The sequence below is a fragment of the Typopeltis vanoorti genome, chromosome 1 (genome assembly GCF_054136105.1).
Source record: "Typopeltis vanoorti isolate ZY-2024b chromosome 1, IOZ_Tvanoo_1.0, whole genome shotgun sequence".
NCBI lineage: Eukaryota > Metazoa > Arthropoda > Arachnida > Uropygi > Thelyphonidae > Typopeltis > Typopeltis vanoorti.
In genome coordinates, this window is record NC_143549.1 from 7680023 (window position 1) to 7700038 (window position 20016).

At 38.1% G+C, this 20016-nt stretch overlaps 1 protein-coding gene across 1 annotated transcript in view; it reads left to right on the forward strand.

Annotated features, from left to right (window-relative positions):
• Positions 1-20016, forward strand: part of LOC150109763 (putative sodium-coupled neutral amino acid transporter 11) — a 459145-nt gene that overhangs the window by 411870 nt on the left and 27259 nt on the right. Inside the window, exon 12 of the mRNA XM_090396214.1 lies at positions 14384-14521. Coding sequence (XP_090252340.1) covers positions 14384-14521 — 138 coding nt within the window. The remainder of the gene's footprint in view (positions 1-14383; positions 14522-20016) is intronic.

The window sequence follows — 20016 nt, forward strand, 5'->3', positions numbered from 1 at the left end:
TGGCCTCCACAATAATAGAAATCAGTGATGCATCCACTTCAGCTGAATGTTCTTGTAGCATCTGTGCTAATATCACATCAGTTCTCTAGTATCTCCTCATACACCTGAGTTTTTTTTCCATCCAGTGTAGAAGAGGTAGCAGTGAGCTCTATGTTGCATACACCAGGTTGATAACTCTTAACGAGATGGGCACTCATCAATTGAACAATCTCCTCTGCATCTGACACCAAAAAACCATACACATTCAGTATACCTATTCTTTCTTATACTTTGGTATTGGGCATTTAGAAAAGCTATTGTTTTCTGAGAAGGCACAGAGTCAAGAAGTTAATGTAGCAAAAGATCAGAGTCTACCTGTGGAACAGGATAGCACAAATCAGCAGATTGTATAGCAGGAGGAAAATGGATATGAGGTTGAAGATGTGGTTGCAGCAGCACAAGGTGATGGAATGCATAAAAGGTGAGGATGAGACAGGTAAGAATGGAAATCACAGTCAGGATCAGGTGGACGGGAGAGATCAAACTGAAGAGAGAGGTGTCGTATAGCAGCCAGAATAGAGAATGTTGGTGTTGGTAGGATGGCCTCAAACACACAGCAATTGTTATGTTTATACACAAATGTAAGGATATTCGAAACAAAAGAGCTGAGTTTGTGTTATTGGTTGAGATGGTTTGCCCAAAAGTAACTGGAATAAGCAAAACTTGGTTATCTGAGGAGAATGTGATGTTGGGAATAGAATTAGAAGGATAAATCATTTTCCAGAAGGATAGAGATGTGAAAAGAGGAGGTGGAGTGCAGTTAATGATTGCAGAGGAATTGTGTCCTCAAAGAATGGAAGTTGATCGTACATGCACAGATTTTGAATCTGTGTGTTGTGAAGTTGAAATAAACAGGTTAGTATATCTGATAGGATGCTGTTGTAGGGAATGCAGATAATACTGATTGTGAAATGCTTAGGCAAATTAGTTGGGCATGTAAAAAGAAGGTGATCCTGATGGGAGACTTTAATTACAGGAATATAGACTGGAAGGAAGAATAGTGTATGGGAACAAGGAGAGCAAGTTTGTGGAATTTCTGAGAGATAAATATCTTAAGCAGCATGTGATTGAAGCAACTAAAGGCTTTAATGTTTTTGATTTGGCAATAACTTCACAAGATGTAGTTGTTAATGAGGTGTTGACACTGCCGCCAGTTGGTTAGAGTGATCACGAGGTACTTGTTTGGGAAGTGATGAAACAAGAAAAGGTCACTGCCAAAAATGGATACATGTGGAAGTATAAAGCAGGTGATTTATAGGAAGCTCTGTAGCTAGTTAGCATCAGTACGTTGAGTAGATGAGCTGAGCAGGAAGGATGTTGACATTGCATGGAAACTCATAAGGCAATATCTGACAAAAGCAATGTATGACTGCATACCAAGGGTTAAGCGAGTAAATAGAGTGGGAGTGAAATGGGTGAACAGTGAAATCAAGCAAACTGTGCTGGAAAAGAAAATGTTATGGAGAAGGTACAAGGCAGTTGATGGTGATCAGATCCATGAAGAGTATAAGGTGAAGGCTAGAAAGGTGACGAGCATGGTATGGAAATAAAAGGTGCAGTGTGAGAGGAGATTGGCTAATCAGGCCAAGATTAACTCAAGGAAATTTTTCCGTTACATGGCAAGCAAGAGGGAGAATTATTATGGCAGACTAACATTGGTGGATAGTCATGGCAGCAGACTAACAGCTGCTGCCTTGACTATCCACATCCAAAGGATGTAAGGGAATTATTGAACAAGCACTTTATCAGCATATATCATATTGGTATAAATGATCTGGTACAATATATAGAAGAGAGACAAGTATTAGGAAAATTTGAAGTGAAAGAAATAGAGGTGTATCAGATGTTGGTTGGGTTAGATGTGAATAAGGCTGTGGGAATAAATGACATATTACCATGTATGCTTAAGGAATGTGCACACAGTTGGTTATGCCATTAACCTGGTTATTTAATGAACATCTTGCAGTGGCTAAGGTTCCTAAGGAGTGGAAAGAGGGCAAAATAGTACCGCTCCACAAGCATTCATCTAAGACAAGTTTCCAACTATAGGCCAGTCTGTATAACTGCAGTTGTGGTCAAGGTGTTAGAGAGATTGGCTAGGAATAGAATACATGATTGGGCTGATGGCCATAGAATTCTTTATTATGGTCAGTATGGATTTGTAAAGGGTAGGTCCTGTTTCAGTAATTTACTTGCATTTTATGATAAGGTGACGAGTGTGTTAGATAAGTGAGAATCATATACAGTGATATTCTTAGACTTTGCAAAAGCATTTGATAGATTACCACATGATAAGTTGGTGTACAAGCTGCAGAGGATGGGATAGACAGTATATTGGTTTGATGGATCAGAGATTGGCTCTCTGAACAATAACAGCAGGTTGTGTATGATGGAGTAGTGTCTCAAAAAAGAAGGGTGACCAGTGGTGTGCCCTAGGGTTCTGTTCTTTGGGCCCCTGCTGTTTAACTTGTTTTAAATGATATATCATGTGGACTGACCGTGGATCTTCAGTTATTTGCTAATGATGCAAAGTTGGGAAGAATTATAAGTAGCACTGCTGAATCCCTTCAGGAAGATTTGAATAGACTTTTTACTTGGACAAAACAGTGGGGGGGCTGTAGTTTTAATATCAATAAGTGCAAGTGTTGCATTTTGGAGTGCAGAAATATAAGGCTGTGTACTATATCAATGGTGTCGTACTGCAGGATGTGTATGTGATTAGAGATTGGGAGTGATGGTTTATAGTAGACTGAAGTTTAGAGGGCATATTGCTAGGGTTGCAAATCGTAGTGCTGCTATGATAAGTAGTACTTTAACATGCAAGGAAAAGGAAGTGGTTATGACACTGTATAAGGCACTGGTCAGACCACAATTGGTCTGTTGTGATCAGATCTGGTTATCTTGTTTTCCATGTGATCTGGGGACATTGGAGAGGATCCAGAGGCAAGTCACTAGGACAATATCTGAATTTTAGAATGCTGGCTATGGTGTACAGAAGAGATATGGGTTGCAGAGTTTGGTGGATAGGAGGAAGAGAGGTGATATGATAGAGATGTTTAAGTTAGTGACAGGATTTTATCAGATTAATCCAGAGGGGATCATAAAACGTGTAGAAGGTGAGGAAGGAAGAACCAGAGGTCATTCCTGGAAGTTATGTAAAAATTTGGTGAAGAAGGGTATGAGAAGTAGATTTTTTACATGGAGAATTGTCAGTGAATGGAATTCATTACCAGGAAGACAGAAGTCTTACTGGTAATGCAAGGAGTGTTAAGGACTTTAAGATTCTATATGATAAATATGTTGTCAGTTGAATGAACCTCCCACGATGAGTCTGTCAACTCCATGGAGGGTGTAATAATAATAATAATACTTGCAGCATAAAAATAGAATTATTTTCAGTTTTCCATAGCTACAGATCCAGTTTCTTTTGATACTCACACTTAGCTTTCTGTGTAATACTTGTACTTCTGGAACTGTACCTTATACTTATAATTTTCATAACTGATGTCATCCTTATGGACAATCACATGTAAGCAAACAAAGTTTGCAACTGAAGCACTTTCAGGCTGGGGCAACTCGTGGTAAAGGTGGTATAAGTTCTCATCACTTGCCTTAGTATCTCCCATCATGAAAAGCACATCTCCTTGCAGACATGTATAATGCTATGCATTAAGGGAAGGGCCACTACCCAGACCGGTTTCAACCTTATTGGTAGGTAAATATGACTTCTCCATTACTTCCATCTTAGTATCACCACCTCTGGATCTGGCTCCCACTGATGAGACCTCAATAAAGATCGAAACTAGTCTAGGTAGTGGCCCTTCCCTTAATGCATGGCATTATACATGTCCGCAAGGAGATGTGCTTTGCATTATGGGAGATACTAAGGCAAGTGATGATAACTTATACCACCTTTACTACGAGTTTCCCCAATCCTGAAAGTACTTCAGGTGCAAACTTTGTTTGCTTACACTTGGATAAAGGATAAAACCCAATATATAATTAGTAGCATAGCCAAGTGAAAAAAACTTCCATAAAAATAAATCACAAAAGTGTTTTTAATGCTTCCCATGCCAATCTTCTTCTCATCTAGCAGCCAGTAGGACTAGACCATTTATGCGCTTCATAATTTCCTGCTTTATAGTTCAGCATATAACCTTCTCTGATTGAAACATCCATGTGCTTTGTTGCTTTCAGGTCAATATAGCATGATCATTGTCATCAACAAGAGCCAGAAGAGTTACATCTCTGACTGAAACTCCCTTTGGTTTTGATTAAGTCTAACACTCATGAGATTTCACTGCTATTCAGTCATTGTTTGCTGAATTAATGTTATTATTTATGGACACTCCATGAAGTCAAAAGATGCATCGCGGGAGACCCACTCTCTTCATTAACACAATACCTATCATACATCTCCTTAAACCTATTCACTGTTGGGGCACTCACAACCACCTCTGGCAACCCACTCCACTTATTCACCACTCTCCAAGAAAAGAACCTAGTCCACACACCCTTACCAACCACACGCTTAGCAGCCTCCAAACGTGACACTTTGTTTTACCCCTACTCTCCATGTATTGAAAAATTTCTTCTGTGTCAATCTTATAATATTTCTTTAGTAACTTATAAGTTTCTATCATATACCCTCTCTTCTACCTGGCAGCTGAACTCTGCAACCAACACACCCTCAGTCTATCCTCATACAGAACATTTCACAGACCTGTTACCAGCTTGGTCACTCATCTCTGAATCCTCTCCACAACCTGCCATCGCTAAGAAACACTGGTGACCAAATCTGTGCACAGTAGTCAACATACGGCCAAATCATAGCCTTATAAAGAAGAATAATAACCTTCCTATCTTTACTTGTCAATGTGCTCTTCAACATCCAAGTAATCCTCTAAGCTATTTTGCTAACTCTTGCAATATGTCCTCCGAATTTCAAATCTCTATCCACCATTGCTCGGGATCCCTAGCCTCATCAATTTCCTGTAAAACTAGTACCATCAATCTGATACAAAGTGTGTAATCTTTTCATTTCGAAGTGCATTACCTTACATTTTACAATATTGAATTGATAACCATTGTCCTTTTCCCACTTAAGATATCTACACCATTCTGCTATCTCTTCTCTGAAAATACAATATCTACACCATTCTATCTCTGGAATTATATCATTCTCTGAGAACTAGATCTCACTGATGCCAATAATTTTTGGCCAAGTTGAGCTGACCAATGCTAAAAACTCCTCTCCTTTATTTTTTTATACTTTAGGCATTCATATACATGCATTTCAACTTCCCCTTGGGAAACTGCACTCAGCTCTTCATGTGTGGAGTGAGTTCGATGGGCGGAAGGATCTATATAAGATGGATGGCTTGCATTTGAATGGTTACGGTGTAAGGAGACTTGAGAAAGTGTTGCTGAATGTAGTGGATGTGCAAAATCAGGGAAACTAGATTTATTAAGGGGGAGGAGTGGATATATAGTCCTTAGGGAGGCAGTTGAATGTATGAATGAATATAATATGCCCGAGCGAATAAGGACAAAAAATCATAATGGGATAGTTAATATAAGGCATCAAGGTAGGGTTGGGGCTGATGGGGATATTAAATTCATGTACACTAATGCTAGGAGTATTAGGAACAAGAAGGAAGAGTTTTTGGCCATGGTTGGCACTTCCAGACCACAGTTTATTGGTATTAGTGAATCATGGCTGACTGTAGATGATATAGCTAGTGGGATTGAATGTGATGGGTATAGTGTGTTCAGGAATGACAGGGAGAATAAAATGGGGGGAGGAGTATTGTTGATGATAGCTGATGAGCTACAGCCAAGGAGAATAGAAGTTGAATTTCAGAATAGAGAAAAGAGCACATTTGAGGCCATTTTGTGTGAGATTGTGGCTAGCAGAACAAAATATACAATCGGATGCTGCTATAGACCAAGTGATGGAAAAGATGGTGGTGACAGTATGCACAAGCAAATAGAAGAAATGAGTGGAAGGAGGGTAATTATTATGGGAGATTTCAACTATGGTTGCATTGATTGGAGTGAGGAGAGGACACACGGGAGGAAGGAATTGGATTTTATGCGGTTATTAAGGGATAACTATCTGCGACAGCATGTAATGGAAAATACTAGGAGTCAGAGAGTGCTTGACCTAGTAATTACATCTGAGGATTTGGCTGTAACAAATATGACCACATTGCCACCAATTGGTGAGAGTGATCATAGGGTCTTGACTTGGGAGGTGGCTAAAGGTGTGGAATTTACAATTAAGACAGGGTACATGTGGAATTATCGGGCTGGAAAGTATGACAAGCTTAGGAGTTTGATTGGTTCAGTGCCATGGCATGTACAACTGCAAGGACTAGAAGTTGATAGTGCATGGGAGGCAGTTAAGAAATGTTTGCATGAAGCAATGGCTGACTGTATACCTAGAGTCCAAATAATAAATCAAGTAGGGGTTAAATGGATGAAAAACACCATTAAGCTTGAGCTGCAAAAAAAGAAACAACTATGGAGGGAATTTAAGGAGAAAGGCGACCGGCAGGCCCATGAACGGTATAAAGCGCAGACCAGAAGGGTAACGAGTGTGGTAAGAAAAGCAAAAAAGGATTACGAAAAACATTGGCCATGCAGGCTAAAGAGAATCCTAAACAGTTTTTTCGATATGTTGCAAGTAAAGGGAAAAATGTATATGGCAGAATGATTTTAAAGAATGCTGATGGTAGGGAGGTAACTGAATCAGTTAATATAGTTGAGTTACTGAGTGAGCACTTTGCAAGAATATATCATCCAGGTGGTGACATTGCAGAAATGAATGAACCAGTAGATTATACGGGAATTGTGGTGAATGAAGTGGAGGTGAATAGTCTATTGTATAACCTCAATGTCAATACATCTGTGGGATTAGATGGCATACCAGCTCGTGCCGTACGAGAAGCAGCTAAAGAATTGTCAGTACCCTTGACCATTTTGTTTAATTTGAGTCTCGGGTCTGGGATAGTCCTGAGGGGGTGGAAAGAGGGGAAAATTGTTCCACTGCATAAAGATGGTTCCAAGACTGATGTTGTAAATTACCAACTGATTAGCATATCAGGAATCATTGTCAAGGTCTTAGAGAAATTAGTCAAGAAAAGAATACAGGATTGGATAGATGAAAATGGGATATTGTATGGGGGACATTTTTTTTTTTGTGAAGAGTAGATCATGCCTCAGTAACTTGCTCACGTTTTATAACACAGTGACGGCTGAACTGGATATGGGTAATGGGTTTACAGTGATACTACTGGACCTTGCCAAGGCCTTTGACAGGATACCACATGGAACCCTGATCAGTAAACTGGAGCAGATGGGGATGGATATAGGTGTGGTGAGATGGATTGGAGGGTGGTTGATGGAGAGATACCAGAGAGTGGTTTATTCAGGAGTAGAATCCAAAAGACGGCCTGCGACTAGTGGTTTACCACAGGGTTCTGTTCTTGGACCACTGCTTTTCAATTTGTTCATCAATGATATAGGAAAGGATCTGAGAGGAAGTGTTCACTTGTTTGCTGATGATGCAAAGTTGAGTAGAGCAATTGTGAGTGCACAGGATGTCAAAATTTTATAGGATGATTTGGATAGTTTGGAGGACTGGGCTAGGAAAAATGGATGTCAATTTAATGTGGCAAAGTGTAAGGTTATGCACTTTGAGATGAAAAGAATAGCAGCAGTATATCACATTGGTGGAACTGTACTCCAGGAGATTGATGAAGCCAGGGATTTGGGAGTGTTGGTGGATAGGGAATTGAAGTTTAGGGGGCACATTGCAAAAGTGGCTAAATCAGCTCATCAAATCACTTCGCTTCTGAAAAATACTTTAACATGCAGAGACAAACAAGTTGTTGTTCCTCTGTATCGAGCCTTGATAAGACCCCATCTGGACTACTGTGCCCAGTTATGGGCACCAGGGTTTCTTCGTGATGGGGAGGAAGTGGAGAGGATCCAGAGACGAGTGACCAAGATGATAGCAGGTCTGTGGAATGAACCTTATGAGAATAGGTTGAAGATTTGTGGGTTGCAGATATTGGTCGATAGGCAGAAAAGGGGAGATATGATTGAGACATTCAAATTACTGAAGGGTTTCTATAAGATTGATCCAGAAGATATTTTTGAAAATAGGACTGGTGGTGGGAGGACTAGGGACCATGCATGGAAGCTGGGCAAGAGTGTGGTTGACAAGGGTGTTAGAGCTAGGTTTTTTACTTGGCGAGTGGTGAATGAGTGGAATAAGCTTCCAGAGTCTGTTGTGGGTGCTACGACAGTGAATGAGTTCAAGGCAAAGTATGATAGATACTGTGTGAATGTCTAGTTGTTCTTGACATGATGTTAGGGCCTCCCTCAATGAGTCTGTCGACTCCTTGGAGTTGCCCGGAATAATAATAATAATAATAATAATCATTCCTGCATGCATACTTATCTATCATTTGCATGCATACTTAACTATTGCCCTCCCTTGAACAAACAGCATCATCAGTAAACAGCTGAATGTTCCCCTTCCAATCTTCTGCTATATCATTAATATACAAATTAAAGATTAGTTGTACCAGCATAGAGCCCTTGGGCACTCCACTAGTTACTCTCATTCACTTTGACTCCACTCCACCATACATCACCTGATGTCTATCAGCCACCCCATTTATCCATACCACCAGTCTCATATCCATTCCCATTTGCTCCAACTTATGAAATAGTTTTTCATGTGGTATTCTTTCAGATGCCTTTGTATACTCCAGCAGTTGTTGCCATTTCCTTTATCCAGTTCTGCTATCACCATATAAAATGTGAATAAATTACTGAGGCAGGACCTACATTTTACAAAGCCTTGCTGTCCTCCATAAAGTATCATGTTCTTATCCATCCATGGAGCTGAGACTTAGATTAAGCAACTTTATCAGAGACGCTGCCATTTCACTTACACATTCTTTTAGTTCATCCACCTCAGTGCTCACATCAGTTTCTGTCACCTCAGTAACTGCAAAGTCACCATCTGGATGATATATTCTTGCAAAGTGATCACTTAGTAACTGAACTATTTCTTTTGCTTCTGTCACTTTCCTACCATCAGCACTGAGTAAAACACTGCTGTGTAACATTATCTTTCCATAATCATTCTTTCTCTTACTTGCTACATAGTAAAATAAGTCTTTTGAATTTACTTTGGCCTGCCTAGCTAATTCTCTCTCAATCTGATTTAGCCTTCCTTACCATACTAGTTATCCTTTTTGCTTGTGCTTTATACTGCTTATAGACATGCTGATACCTTGTTGTTTATATTTCAAAGTGCTTTCTTTTTTTTTGCAGCTCCTGCTTTATATTACTAGTTATCCACTTAATTCCTACTTGGTTTATCCTCTTGACCCTGGTATACACTCTGATACTGCCTCATTCAAATAATCCTTGACCACTTCCATGCATTAAGGACATTCATTCCATGTAGTTTGTTATGCCATGGCACTGCTCCAAGTTGTCATAATTGCCAGCTTTGTAGTTCCATATAAACCTTTTCTTGGCTGAAATTTCCACATGTTGAGTAACCTTCCAGGACAATACTGCATGGTTACTTTCCCCGATCGAAGGTAGAGTTGCTACTGAAGTTATAAATAGATTTCTGATGCGGTTACCAGATCCAACACTCTCAAACCCTTGATCCCTTCCATCACGTGCTTTTCAGGTAATTATCCCTTACTAACTGAATAAATTCCATTTCCATTTTGCCATGCGGCCTTTCCTCCCTTCAATCTATATAATAGTTAAAGTCTCCCATGATAATTGCTTGGCATGCACTTATTGTGCTAATCTGCTAATGCATGTCATCCGAATTTTCGTCTGCACCTCCAGGTCTATAGCAGCAACCAATAATATATTTTGTCCTATTTGCCTCTATCTCACACCAGATAGCCTCAAATGAGCCATTTCCATTAGATCTACAATCTTCCCTAATATCTGTTTTTGTTGGTTGAAGTTCTTCGGCTATCATTAATAATACCCTTCTCCTGTACTATATCTGCTATCTCTTCTCTGAAAATACAATATCCATTACATTCTATCCCTGTAATTATATCATTCTCTGACAACTAGATCTTGCTGGTGCCAATAATTTTTGGCATCTAAAAACTCCTCTCCTTTATTTCTTATATTTTGGGCAGTCCTGTACATGCATTTCAACTTCTCCTTGTGCCCACAGTTACCCTTACATAATGTCATTACCTACCCATTCAGATTTGAAACCTGGGAAACTGCACTCAGCTCTTCATAATCATTCCTGCATACTTATCGATCATTGTTGAAGTTGTTGAAAGTTTTTAATTTGTACTTATCTATCCTGGAGTAGCTAGACAGATACTTGATAGCTCCCCACTCTTCCCCTCAATATCTCTAGTTTATCTGGTTTTGCACTTCCAAACTCTCACTGAACAACATGTTCTTCAAGCACCTAACTCCAAAACCATTTAAGTGCATTCCATCTAACATATACCTTATGTCCATCAAATTCACTCCACACATCTATAAACTGCACAATATTCCTCCTGCACAGTCTTCTCATTAACTCACTGGCAATCATGGCCATTCTTCTTAGTTCTATCCTGTCCAGTGGCAGTCGGTGAAAATTTTAAGTGGGGATGCTGCATATACAAAATAAAAAAATAAAAAAAATCTTATTTTCCTAATCAGTAACCAATTTATTAATAAATAAATTTACATATTAAAAAATTGCTTTATTAAAAATATTTCACCCTCACCACGAACAAACACCAATAATAAAAGTTTCATATCTCACAAAAATAATGCGATCAAGCATACGATACACTGCCCAAACGAGCAGTGTCAGAATCACTTGTCACATGCAATGACAAGTATAAATGAATATCGGCGAGTCTAGCTGCAATTGGCATGATAATTCTCACACTGCGTTAAATCGCAGTGCATTTGTTTCATGTAACGATAATTGAAAAAATATAATTCTTTTCATATTTTCAACAGTGACACTCATCATAATTCAGCCTCGTATCTATAATAAATAAATAATTATATGTTATTTTAGCAAAATAAAATAAGATTTACAATAAATAGTTTACCCTCACCACGAACACGCACCAGTAATAAAAGTTTCGTATCTCACAGAAATAGCATGCAAGCATATCATACACTGCCCAAACGAGCAGTGTTGGAATCACTTGTAACATGCAGTGAGAAGTGCAAACGAATATCGGCGAGTCTAGTTGCAATTGGCCGAATGTGATAATTCCGACACTTCGTTAGATCGCAGTGCATTTGTTTCGTAATCTAAAGTGTTAATCGAACAATTCCAATTGTTAACTATTCAATCAATGTCAAAACATAAGCTGTAACCTTTAACATGTTGTATTGCATTTATATAATGTTGTAAGCATTGTTATTATTTATAAACATAAACAAAATTTAATTTTTTCATTTTTTCCTTGGGGTGCTGCAGTGGTTATGTACAAGCCGCCACTAATCCTGTCACACCCAGTCAGCAGACTCACAATCTTTACTTCCTTCTTCATTTTTTCTTCTTCTAGCAACTCTTTCATATCTTCTCTCATTGCATAATTCTCACCTCTCAAATCATTTGAGTCTGCCAAAATAATTGATTTTCGCTTCTTTCTTCTGCAAACTAAAAGTTTTACTAACATCCTTTATCTTCGCACCTGGGAAACATGCTTTCATCACTTTCTCATTAAATATACCTCTTATAATCAAATTCCCATGCCAAATCCCCAGAAGGTAAAGTTATGCAGGATGACTATTTTGTGATGCACTTCATTACCAGTAAGTTATTCTCTAGGTCTGTAACAACAACCCACCATCTATTTGACTTTGTTAGACCTCACCTCACACCAGATTGTCTTCCGATTCCACACCGAAAATTGTTACTGATATTGTAGTCATAGTTTTTGTCCCTAATTGCACTTGAATTATTCAATGTCATTAGTAGCTTTCCTCTCTTATCTTGTCTATCTTTCTTAAATATACCATACAATTTACACTTGATACCAATAAGTACATCATTCTCTGAGAGTCAAGTCTCAATAATGCATACAATCAGTGGCATTCACAGTGTATTCACCAAAAAAAAACAACAAACTCTACCCTTTTATTCCTGATACTCCTAGCATTTGTGTTCAAACATAACCTACCTTCACGCTTTTTTTTTTTTTGTTTACTTTCTTCTGTGGTCTGCATTGCTCGGAGAGAACTTGCAGATCTCTTCATATCTCATGCCTAATTTCTGATGACATAATTAAATGAAACAAGAAATAATAGAATAGCAGTTGGAAATATTCAAACAGAATGCAGTCAGCAGCACATATCAATATTAGCGATATAAAACCATCAAATGTTAATGTGGAATAGGCTAGAGTAGTGATATAACCCAGAACTGTTTAAATATAGAGATATAAATGTTTTACAGTTGAATACACAGCAGCATACTTCAGAAGTTCAGTAATGATGCTTATAAGATCAAATTCCAGATAATCGGGTACAACTTTCATGGTACTCATCCCTTAAAAGATAAATGAAACTGAATGTGAAAAATACAGAGGAATTTCCTTGATGAATGGTCCAGATTAAATTTATCTGGAAAATAGTGAAAGGAAAACTTGGAAAGAACAAGCTGAATTCAAGCCAATAGAAGTTGACATGATCATATTTTCACTTTAAAACAAATACTTGAGAAATCATGAGAATATATCAAGGATTTCTATTTAAGTATATAGATCTAAAAAAGAATTAGGCAATTTAAAAAAAATCTTTAACCAAATTGAATAACTGCTGTAATAAATTTTATTGGAAAAATGCAATAACATGGCAAGTCCAACGGTATTACTGAGTATCTATTTTCTTTATCCAACTCAGTTGTCACTTTATTATAAAAAAGTAAGCAAATTACTTCTCCAGTACTTAACCACCACTTCTGAGATGCTGATTAGCCCTATAATTTGCAACTTTTGTCTTTGTCTTATCACCTCCTTTATGCAGTGAAATAATTTTATCTTCTTACCACTCCCTTGGCATGTTCACAGAACTTAGGCTCAAATTAAACAGCTTGGTCAGAGTAGGTGCCAATTCCCTTGCACATTCTTGTAATGCATGCACCGATATGTCAAGTAATCTAATGTGCCTACAATTCAGCTACCTCTTTTCTCCTATCAGTCACAGTTGATGAAATATCTCCACTAAGATATTCTTGCAGAATGATCACGCAGTTTTATTTACTTTTTTTTACATCCCTGTCATCAGCATTCATTCGAGTCATTCTCCAGCATAGTCATTTCCTTGCACCTGTGATATATCAAAAGAACTGTTTGAGATTTCTTTTGGTCAATCATCCTTCATCCTTCTTGTCTATGCTCTTTATTGCTCTCACAAGCTTCATCACTTTTTCTTTATATTTTTGTCAGAACTTTTTCTGAAGCTTCTACTTAATGATGTTTTCCATCCATTTATCTCCTACCTGATTTACCCTTCTGACTTTGCATATACAATCTGATAATGCTTTCTTCAAACACCCCTCAACGATCTCCCATGTACTGCTAGCATCTCTCACCTCCAAATTCTTATGCCATTGTACTGCTCTAAGCTAACCTCTCAGTTTTTGATAATCACCTGTTTTATAATTTCACATATGCCCTTTCTTAACAGAAAATGATGCACATCTTGCAATTTCCATATCAAGACCACATAATTGCTTTCCCCCAAGAGGAGGGAATGGCTGCATTGATAAGTTCTTTAATGCTACAACTGGATCCAGCACTCTTGATTCTCATGTCTTTTCCATTACATGTTGTTTCAGGTAAGTAACAGCTGTATAAATTCCATTTTATTCCTTCTCAGTGATCATTTCTCCTTTCAATCTATGCCCCCATAGTTGAAGTCCTCCATAATATTTACTCAACCTGCACTCATGCTAATTTTCCAATGCATGCTCTCTTCATTCTCCCGCCACACCCACTCTAGCAGCATCCAATTATATATTTAACCCTGTCTGCCTTAGTTTCTGGGAGAAAAACCCTACTACCACTGTATGCGATCGGCTAACTCACCTTCAACTGAAAAAGCCCTTATAAGGATTCCTCTCATCATGACGAGGATCAAACCCAGGTCTTTTCCAGTCGAAGGGTGCAATATTCAGTTATTCTTCCATTTGCGCTATGGTGGCTACATAAATAAATACAGGTAATCGTTAAACTGCTTTCAATTATAAGTATATTTACATGTACATCTTTATGTGTAATTACTTATTTATCACATTCTATTTTTCTTTCAGGTGATTGAAAATGCTATTTCAGTAGAAAAGCAGACATCTTCATTGTTGAGGCATTCTGTTATTACTGTTATAATTGTTGCAGCCACATTTGCTCTCTCCACATTAACTGACTGTTTGGGAATTGTGTTGCAATTAAATGTAAGTGTACTTGCATTTACATACAGACTAAAATTTTGAGCACATCCTTAAAGAAGACTTTGCTTTAGAGTAAATTTAACACATCCTCTCACATATAGAATAACAATACTGATATATTTATTACTGGATAAAATATTATTATTATTCCAAATCTACTTGATGTCATACGACTCATCATGGGAGGCCCATCTTAGACAACACAGTTTATCATGCCACTTCTTAAACCCATTAGCCATCTATACACTCACCACTCTATCAGGCAATGAATTCCATTGTCCAGCCATCTTCTGTACAAAAACACCACTTCTCACCCTCCTACTCACCACCTCCTTTTGCAGCTTCCATAAATGTCCTCTTATCCTTTGCCTCTTTCCCTTTTTCTACTGGATGACAAATCTCTCCTCTGTTAATATTCTAAATATCTCTCAACAGATTTAAATGTCTGTTATAACTTCCAAGCTTCACTGGTGAATGAGTGGGTTGCTTGAGTCATTTGTGTTTTGTCTGTTAAGGAGTTCAAGGAGAAGTATGATAGATTGTGTAGATAGTTTGGGTCTCCCGTGATGAATTTTTTTACTCTATGGAAGTGCTTGTATAATAATAAGTATGCTTCATCTTCTATTTCTCAAACTCTGCAATTTGCATGCCTTCAATCTATCCTCGTAACCAAAATTGTAAAGTCCTGATATCATTTTGGTTATCTGCCCCTGTACCCTCTCCAAGGTGGAGTTAACCTCTTCAAATCCCAATGACCAGATCTAGACACAGTAATCCAGATGTTAGCTGATCAATGGAATCATCACTCTATTTTTTCTCTACTTGTCAAAGTCCTAAACTTCAAATTTTTATATACTATTATCCCAAGATCCTTTGCTTTGTCTGTTTCTTCCAGTATAGATTCACCAATAGAGTATGCAGCCTCCTATCAGTGAATCTCAAATTTCAAAACTTTATATTTAGTTACCATATATTATCGCGTATAATGCTATCCACGTATAATGCGAACTAGAAATTTTGTTTGAAAACAAGCCCTAAAATTCCATGACAACATATAATGCAATCTGTTAGTCTTGTTCGTAACATTATAAATAATACAATACGGATTAACGAAAGAAATATTTATTTTAAAATTACAAAATGTCAAAATCCTTTAAATTCTTCTTCGTCTTTTGAGTCATCAAACATTTCATTTATAAATTCATCAGTTAGCAGTTGTCATCATATTCTTCATGCTCTCCATTTTGTTGTGCATCATCCTCGCTTTCATATATGATGTGATCTTCAGATCCATCCATTGAATTACTTATTCCACATTTAAGAAATGAGCATTGAATCATTTCAGATGGTATCGAATCCCATGCTTCTTTAACTCAGCTGGTGACTAGTGTGATCTCAGGCCTCTCAAAATTCCCACCCTTTGTCATCTTAACCAAACCAGATGACATCCATTCTCTCCATTTTTCACGTTAGTGATCTTTAAATGGCTTATTCAAGCTGACATCAAGTGGCTGCAAAATGGAAGTTAGACCACCCGGTATGACTGCTAGGTCTGTACATAGCTCACATGCTTTCTCTTTGCTTGCCTCCGTTAAATGCGCCCGGAACATATCCCAGACTAGCATGCTTTGTTGACGTAACAAACTACCTGGATGTATGTTCCATACTTGATCCAGCCACAATTGTACACCTCCTTCATCCATCCAACCTTTCTGATTGGCGGCAACAATGACACCTCGTGGAAATTTCATAGGCTTCGGAATTTTCAGCCTTTTAAATATCACTGTCGGCTTTGATTTGGTTCCGTCTGCCATGCATGCTAGAACAATGGCAAAATGCATGTTTTCATGACCCATTATTTTTATGAAGACACCCTTTTCACCATCTGAGTTTACTGTTAGATTCCCAGGCATATCAAAGTACATGGGCATCTCATCCATATTGCCAATTTGGGAAAGTTCATATCCGTGACACTTCCGTAATTTTATGATAAATTTATGGAAGGACTGCACTTTTTCTTCAAGCTGCTTTGGTAACTCTGTGCAATTTTTATTCGGTGTCGTAATTTAATGCTTTGCATTGCATAAATCTGTTGCACCACCCAGGTGAAGCAAGAAAAGATGAAATATCTGGTGTGTCCTTGAATTTACCATTCTTGAGTTGTAGAGCTCAACAACGAATTGCATTTCTTGTTACTATAATGCCCTCTTGTCGTTGCATTAAAATCCATTTATTTAGCTCTTCTTCGAGTTCTGGAAAGGATGCTACATCTCCACAACGGGCACGTTTCGTTTTGGGGATTTTTTCAAGACTGCCTTTTTGCTTATGCCAAAGTCTAATATTACTCTCTGCTACACCAAATTCTCTCATAGCAACACTGTTATTATGTTCTTCTACGAACTGCACAACACGCAATTTAAATCCTGCTTCAAAAGATGAATGTTTACGTTTCTGTTGGCTCATTTTCAGGCTAGGTTTGTTTAATGAATAATATTTAAAATGAACTGCGGTTAAACCGATATACCTAACTCTGCTCTATCTATCTCACTGTGCTCTATCATTCAGCGACCGAGCGCCCATCATATCTGCGCATAAAGCTAGTAATGTAAGTAGCTTTATGCTCAGGTACGATGCACGTTCAGTCACCGAATGCGAGTGGGTCAAGTAGATTTGGTTGCATAGGCATTAGGTAGTATATATTGTGTGTGCAAGTTGAATAAGATGTTATATTTTTTAGGATCCGCATATAATGCGAACCCCTAACTTTAAGTAGTATTTTTTACCATAAATTTTTCCCATTATATGCAATAATATACGGTATATTAAAATGACATCTTGCTGTGTGTAGATTCAAGAGAAGAAGCGGAAACTAAACTGGAAAGATGGAGAAAAGTATTGGAAGAGAGAGGTATGAGACTGAGCAGAAGTAAGACAGAGTATATGTGTTGCGCAGTGGGCGGTGGCCAGGAGACAGACCTGGAGCTGGAAGGAAATATCATCAGGAAGGTGAGAGACTTTAGATACTTAGGTTCGACAGTGGAAGAAGATGGAAGAGGTGAGAAGGAAGTGGGATGCAGGATACAAGCAGGTTGGAGGAACTGGAGGGAGATGGCTGGAGTGTTATGCGATAAGAGGGTGCCGATCAATCTGAAAGGCAAAATTTATAGGACAGTAGTGAGGCCAGCTATGACATATGCTATAGAAACTGTGGCCCTGAGGAAAAATAACATTAGCAGGATGGAAGTAGCAGAGATGAGAATGCTTAGGTGGATTTGCGGTGTGACCAGAAAGGATCATCTGAGAAATGACTATGTCAGGGGAACAGTGAAAGTTACGAACTTAGGAGCGAAAATACACGAGGCAAAGTTGAGATGGTTTGGTCATGTGATGAGGAGGGAGGACGAATATGTGGGAAGAAGGGTCATGCAGATGGATGTGCAAGGAAGGCAGAAGCGTGGGCGGCCAAAGAAGAGATGGAAGGAGCTGGTAGAAGAGGACTTGAAGATGAAGAACTTGGATGTGGTGACAGCCCAAGACAGGAAGGTGTGGAGGAGACTCATAACAAACAGTGACCCCACTTAAGTGGGAGAAGCTGCAGAAGAAGAAGAAGATATTAAAATGACATTGCCGTTTATTTTCCCATCTGTCCAACGTATTTAAATCATCCTGAAAGGCTGTTATATTAGCACTGTTATTGATAATCCTTCTAGGCTTTACATAATCTGCAAATAAATGAATAACCCAGTGACAGTGTCATTGATATAAAGGTTAAAAAGCAAATGTCCCAGTACTGAACCCTATTGAGCCCTCACATGTGACCTTCCTCCTCCTAGATATTATCAGACAGCAAATTTCCAATCCAATTCACTAACTTAATATATAACCCCCATGTGCTGCAACTTAAATATCAACTCATCATGTGGCATCTTATCATATGTTTTTGCAAAAAAAAAAAAAAAAAAAGGAGCATATGTCACTAATGCTCCTTGCTACAAATTGTCACAGCAGCTAGCTAACTCTCTGACCTCCCCTCACTGGTCTTACCACATCTTATGTAAAAAACTCTACCCATTTTAAAAACTTAATTGAAAATCTTACTTTAAATAATACAGACATATTGGTCAGCTTTGACATCATCTCATTGTTTACCAATATTCCCCTAATTGACACCTTAACACTCTTAAAAAACGTTTTTCTTTCTGATATCTTAGAGCTCTTTTCCTTTGCAATCAATTCTGATTATTTTTCTTGGAAGAACAAAATCTACAAACAAATAGAAGGAACTACCACGAGTCCCCCCCCCTTGCCAATTTTTACATGGAAAATTTTGAAAAATGAGCCATAGACTCTTCCACTCTAAAACCTTCTATCTGGCTAAGATATGTAGATGATGTGTTCTCTATTTGGCCTCATGGCCTAGACACATTAGACTCCTTCCTCAGTCACCTCAATAGTCTACATCCAAGAATCCAGTTTATGATGGAAAAGGAAATTAACAATAGTTTACCCTTCCTAGACGGTAACACTCCTTCCTAATGGTAACCTTTCTTTCTCTGTATGTAGAAAACCTACTCATGCAGGCAATACATTCACAAACTCTCCCACCACCACCCCTCTCAGCAATATGGCATTATTAAAACTCTAACCAATAGAGCCCACAATCTTTGTTCCAGTGAAACTGCCCTTTCAACCGAACTCAAACACATACACAACACCTTCCTTTCCAATGGCTACGATGATTATAGAATTAAAAAAATAAACAAGTCCTTCCCTATTCTCCGACCATATCTTCAGAAGGACTTCAGAAATGCCATTGTTACGCCCTGATAACCAAGAATGTAATAATTTCAGTTATCATGGTGTAACAAGAAAATAAAAATATAAAATCCTATGTAAGTAACTAATACGAAATATTTAAAGACAGAAAATATGCTTGCATCCAAGTAAAATAAATATAGCAGAAATTGTTTGTTTAACTAAATAATGAAAAAGGGAATCTTATTACAAAAAAGAATATGAAAAGGATAGGTTAAGTAAAACAAAGAAGATTAGAGATAAGAATTTGTATGTGAGAAACTTGTTTAACACTTGAAAAAAGGAGATTAAAATATTCAAGTAAATTCAAAAAGGGGGATTAATTTAGTATAGAGGCTAGCTTAAAACAAATGACGATCGCTCAAGGTCAACTCCTGAAGTGAGACGTCGTCACGTGAGAGTTGTGTGCAAGGAACTGTAGCATGTTTTGGGCAGAAAAACACTACTTTAATTGGTGAGTGAGATCGACTCCAGTAGGTGGAGAAGAAAAGAAATTGAAGAAGGTGCCGATAGGGGCCATGCAGATAAAAGGGTTAGGAACCACCCCAACGAGGCTTTTTTCCCTCAGAGTTTCTTCATGAAATTTTCGTATAGGTAACACAGGTTTTCCTGAGTGATGGCTTAGGAGTTATCTCCATCCAATGCAACAAGAAAACAAAGTGTGCGGGAATTCGATCCCGTAT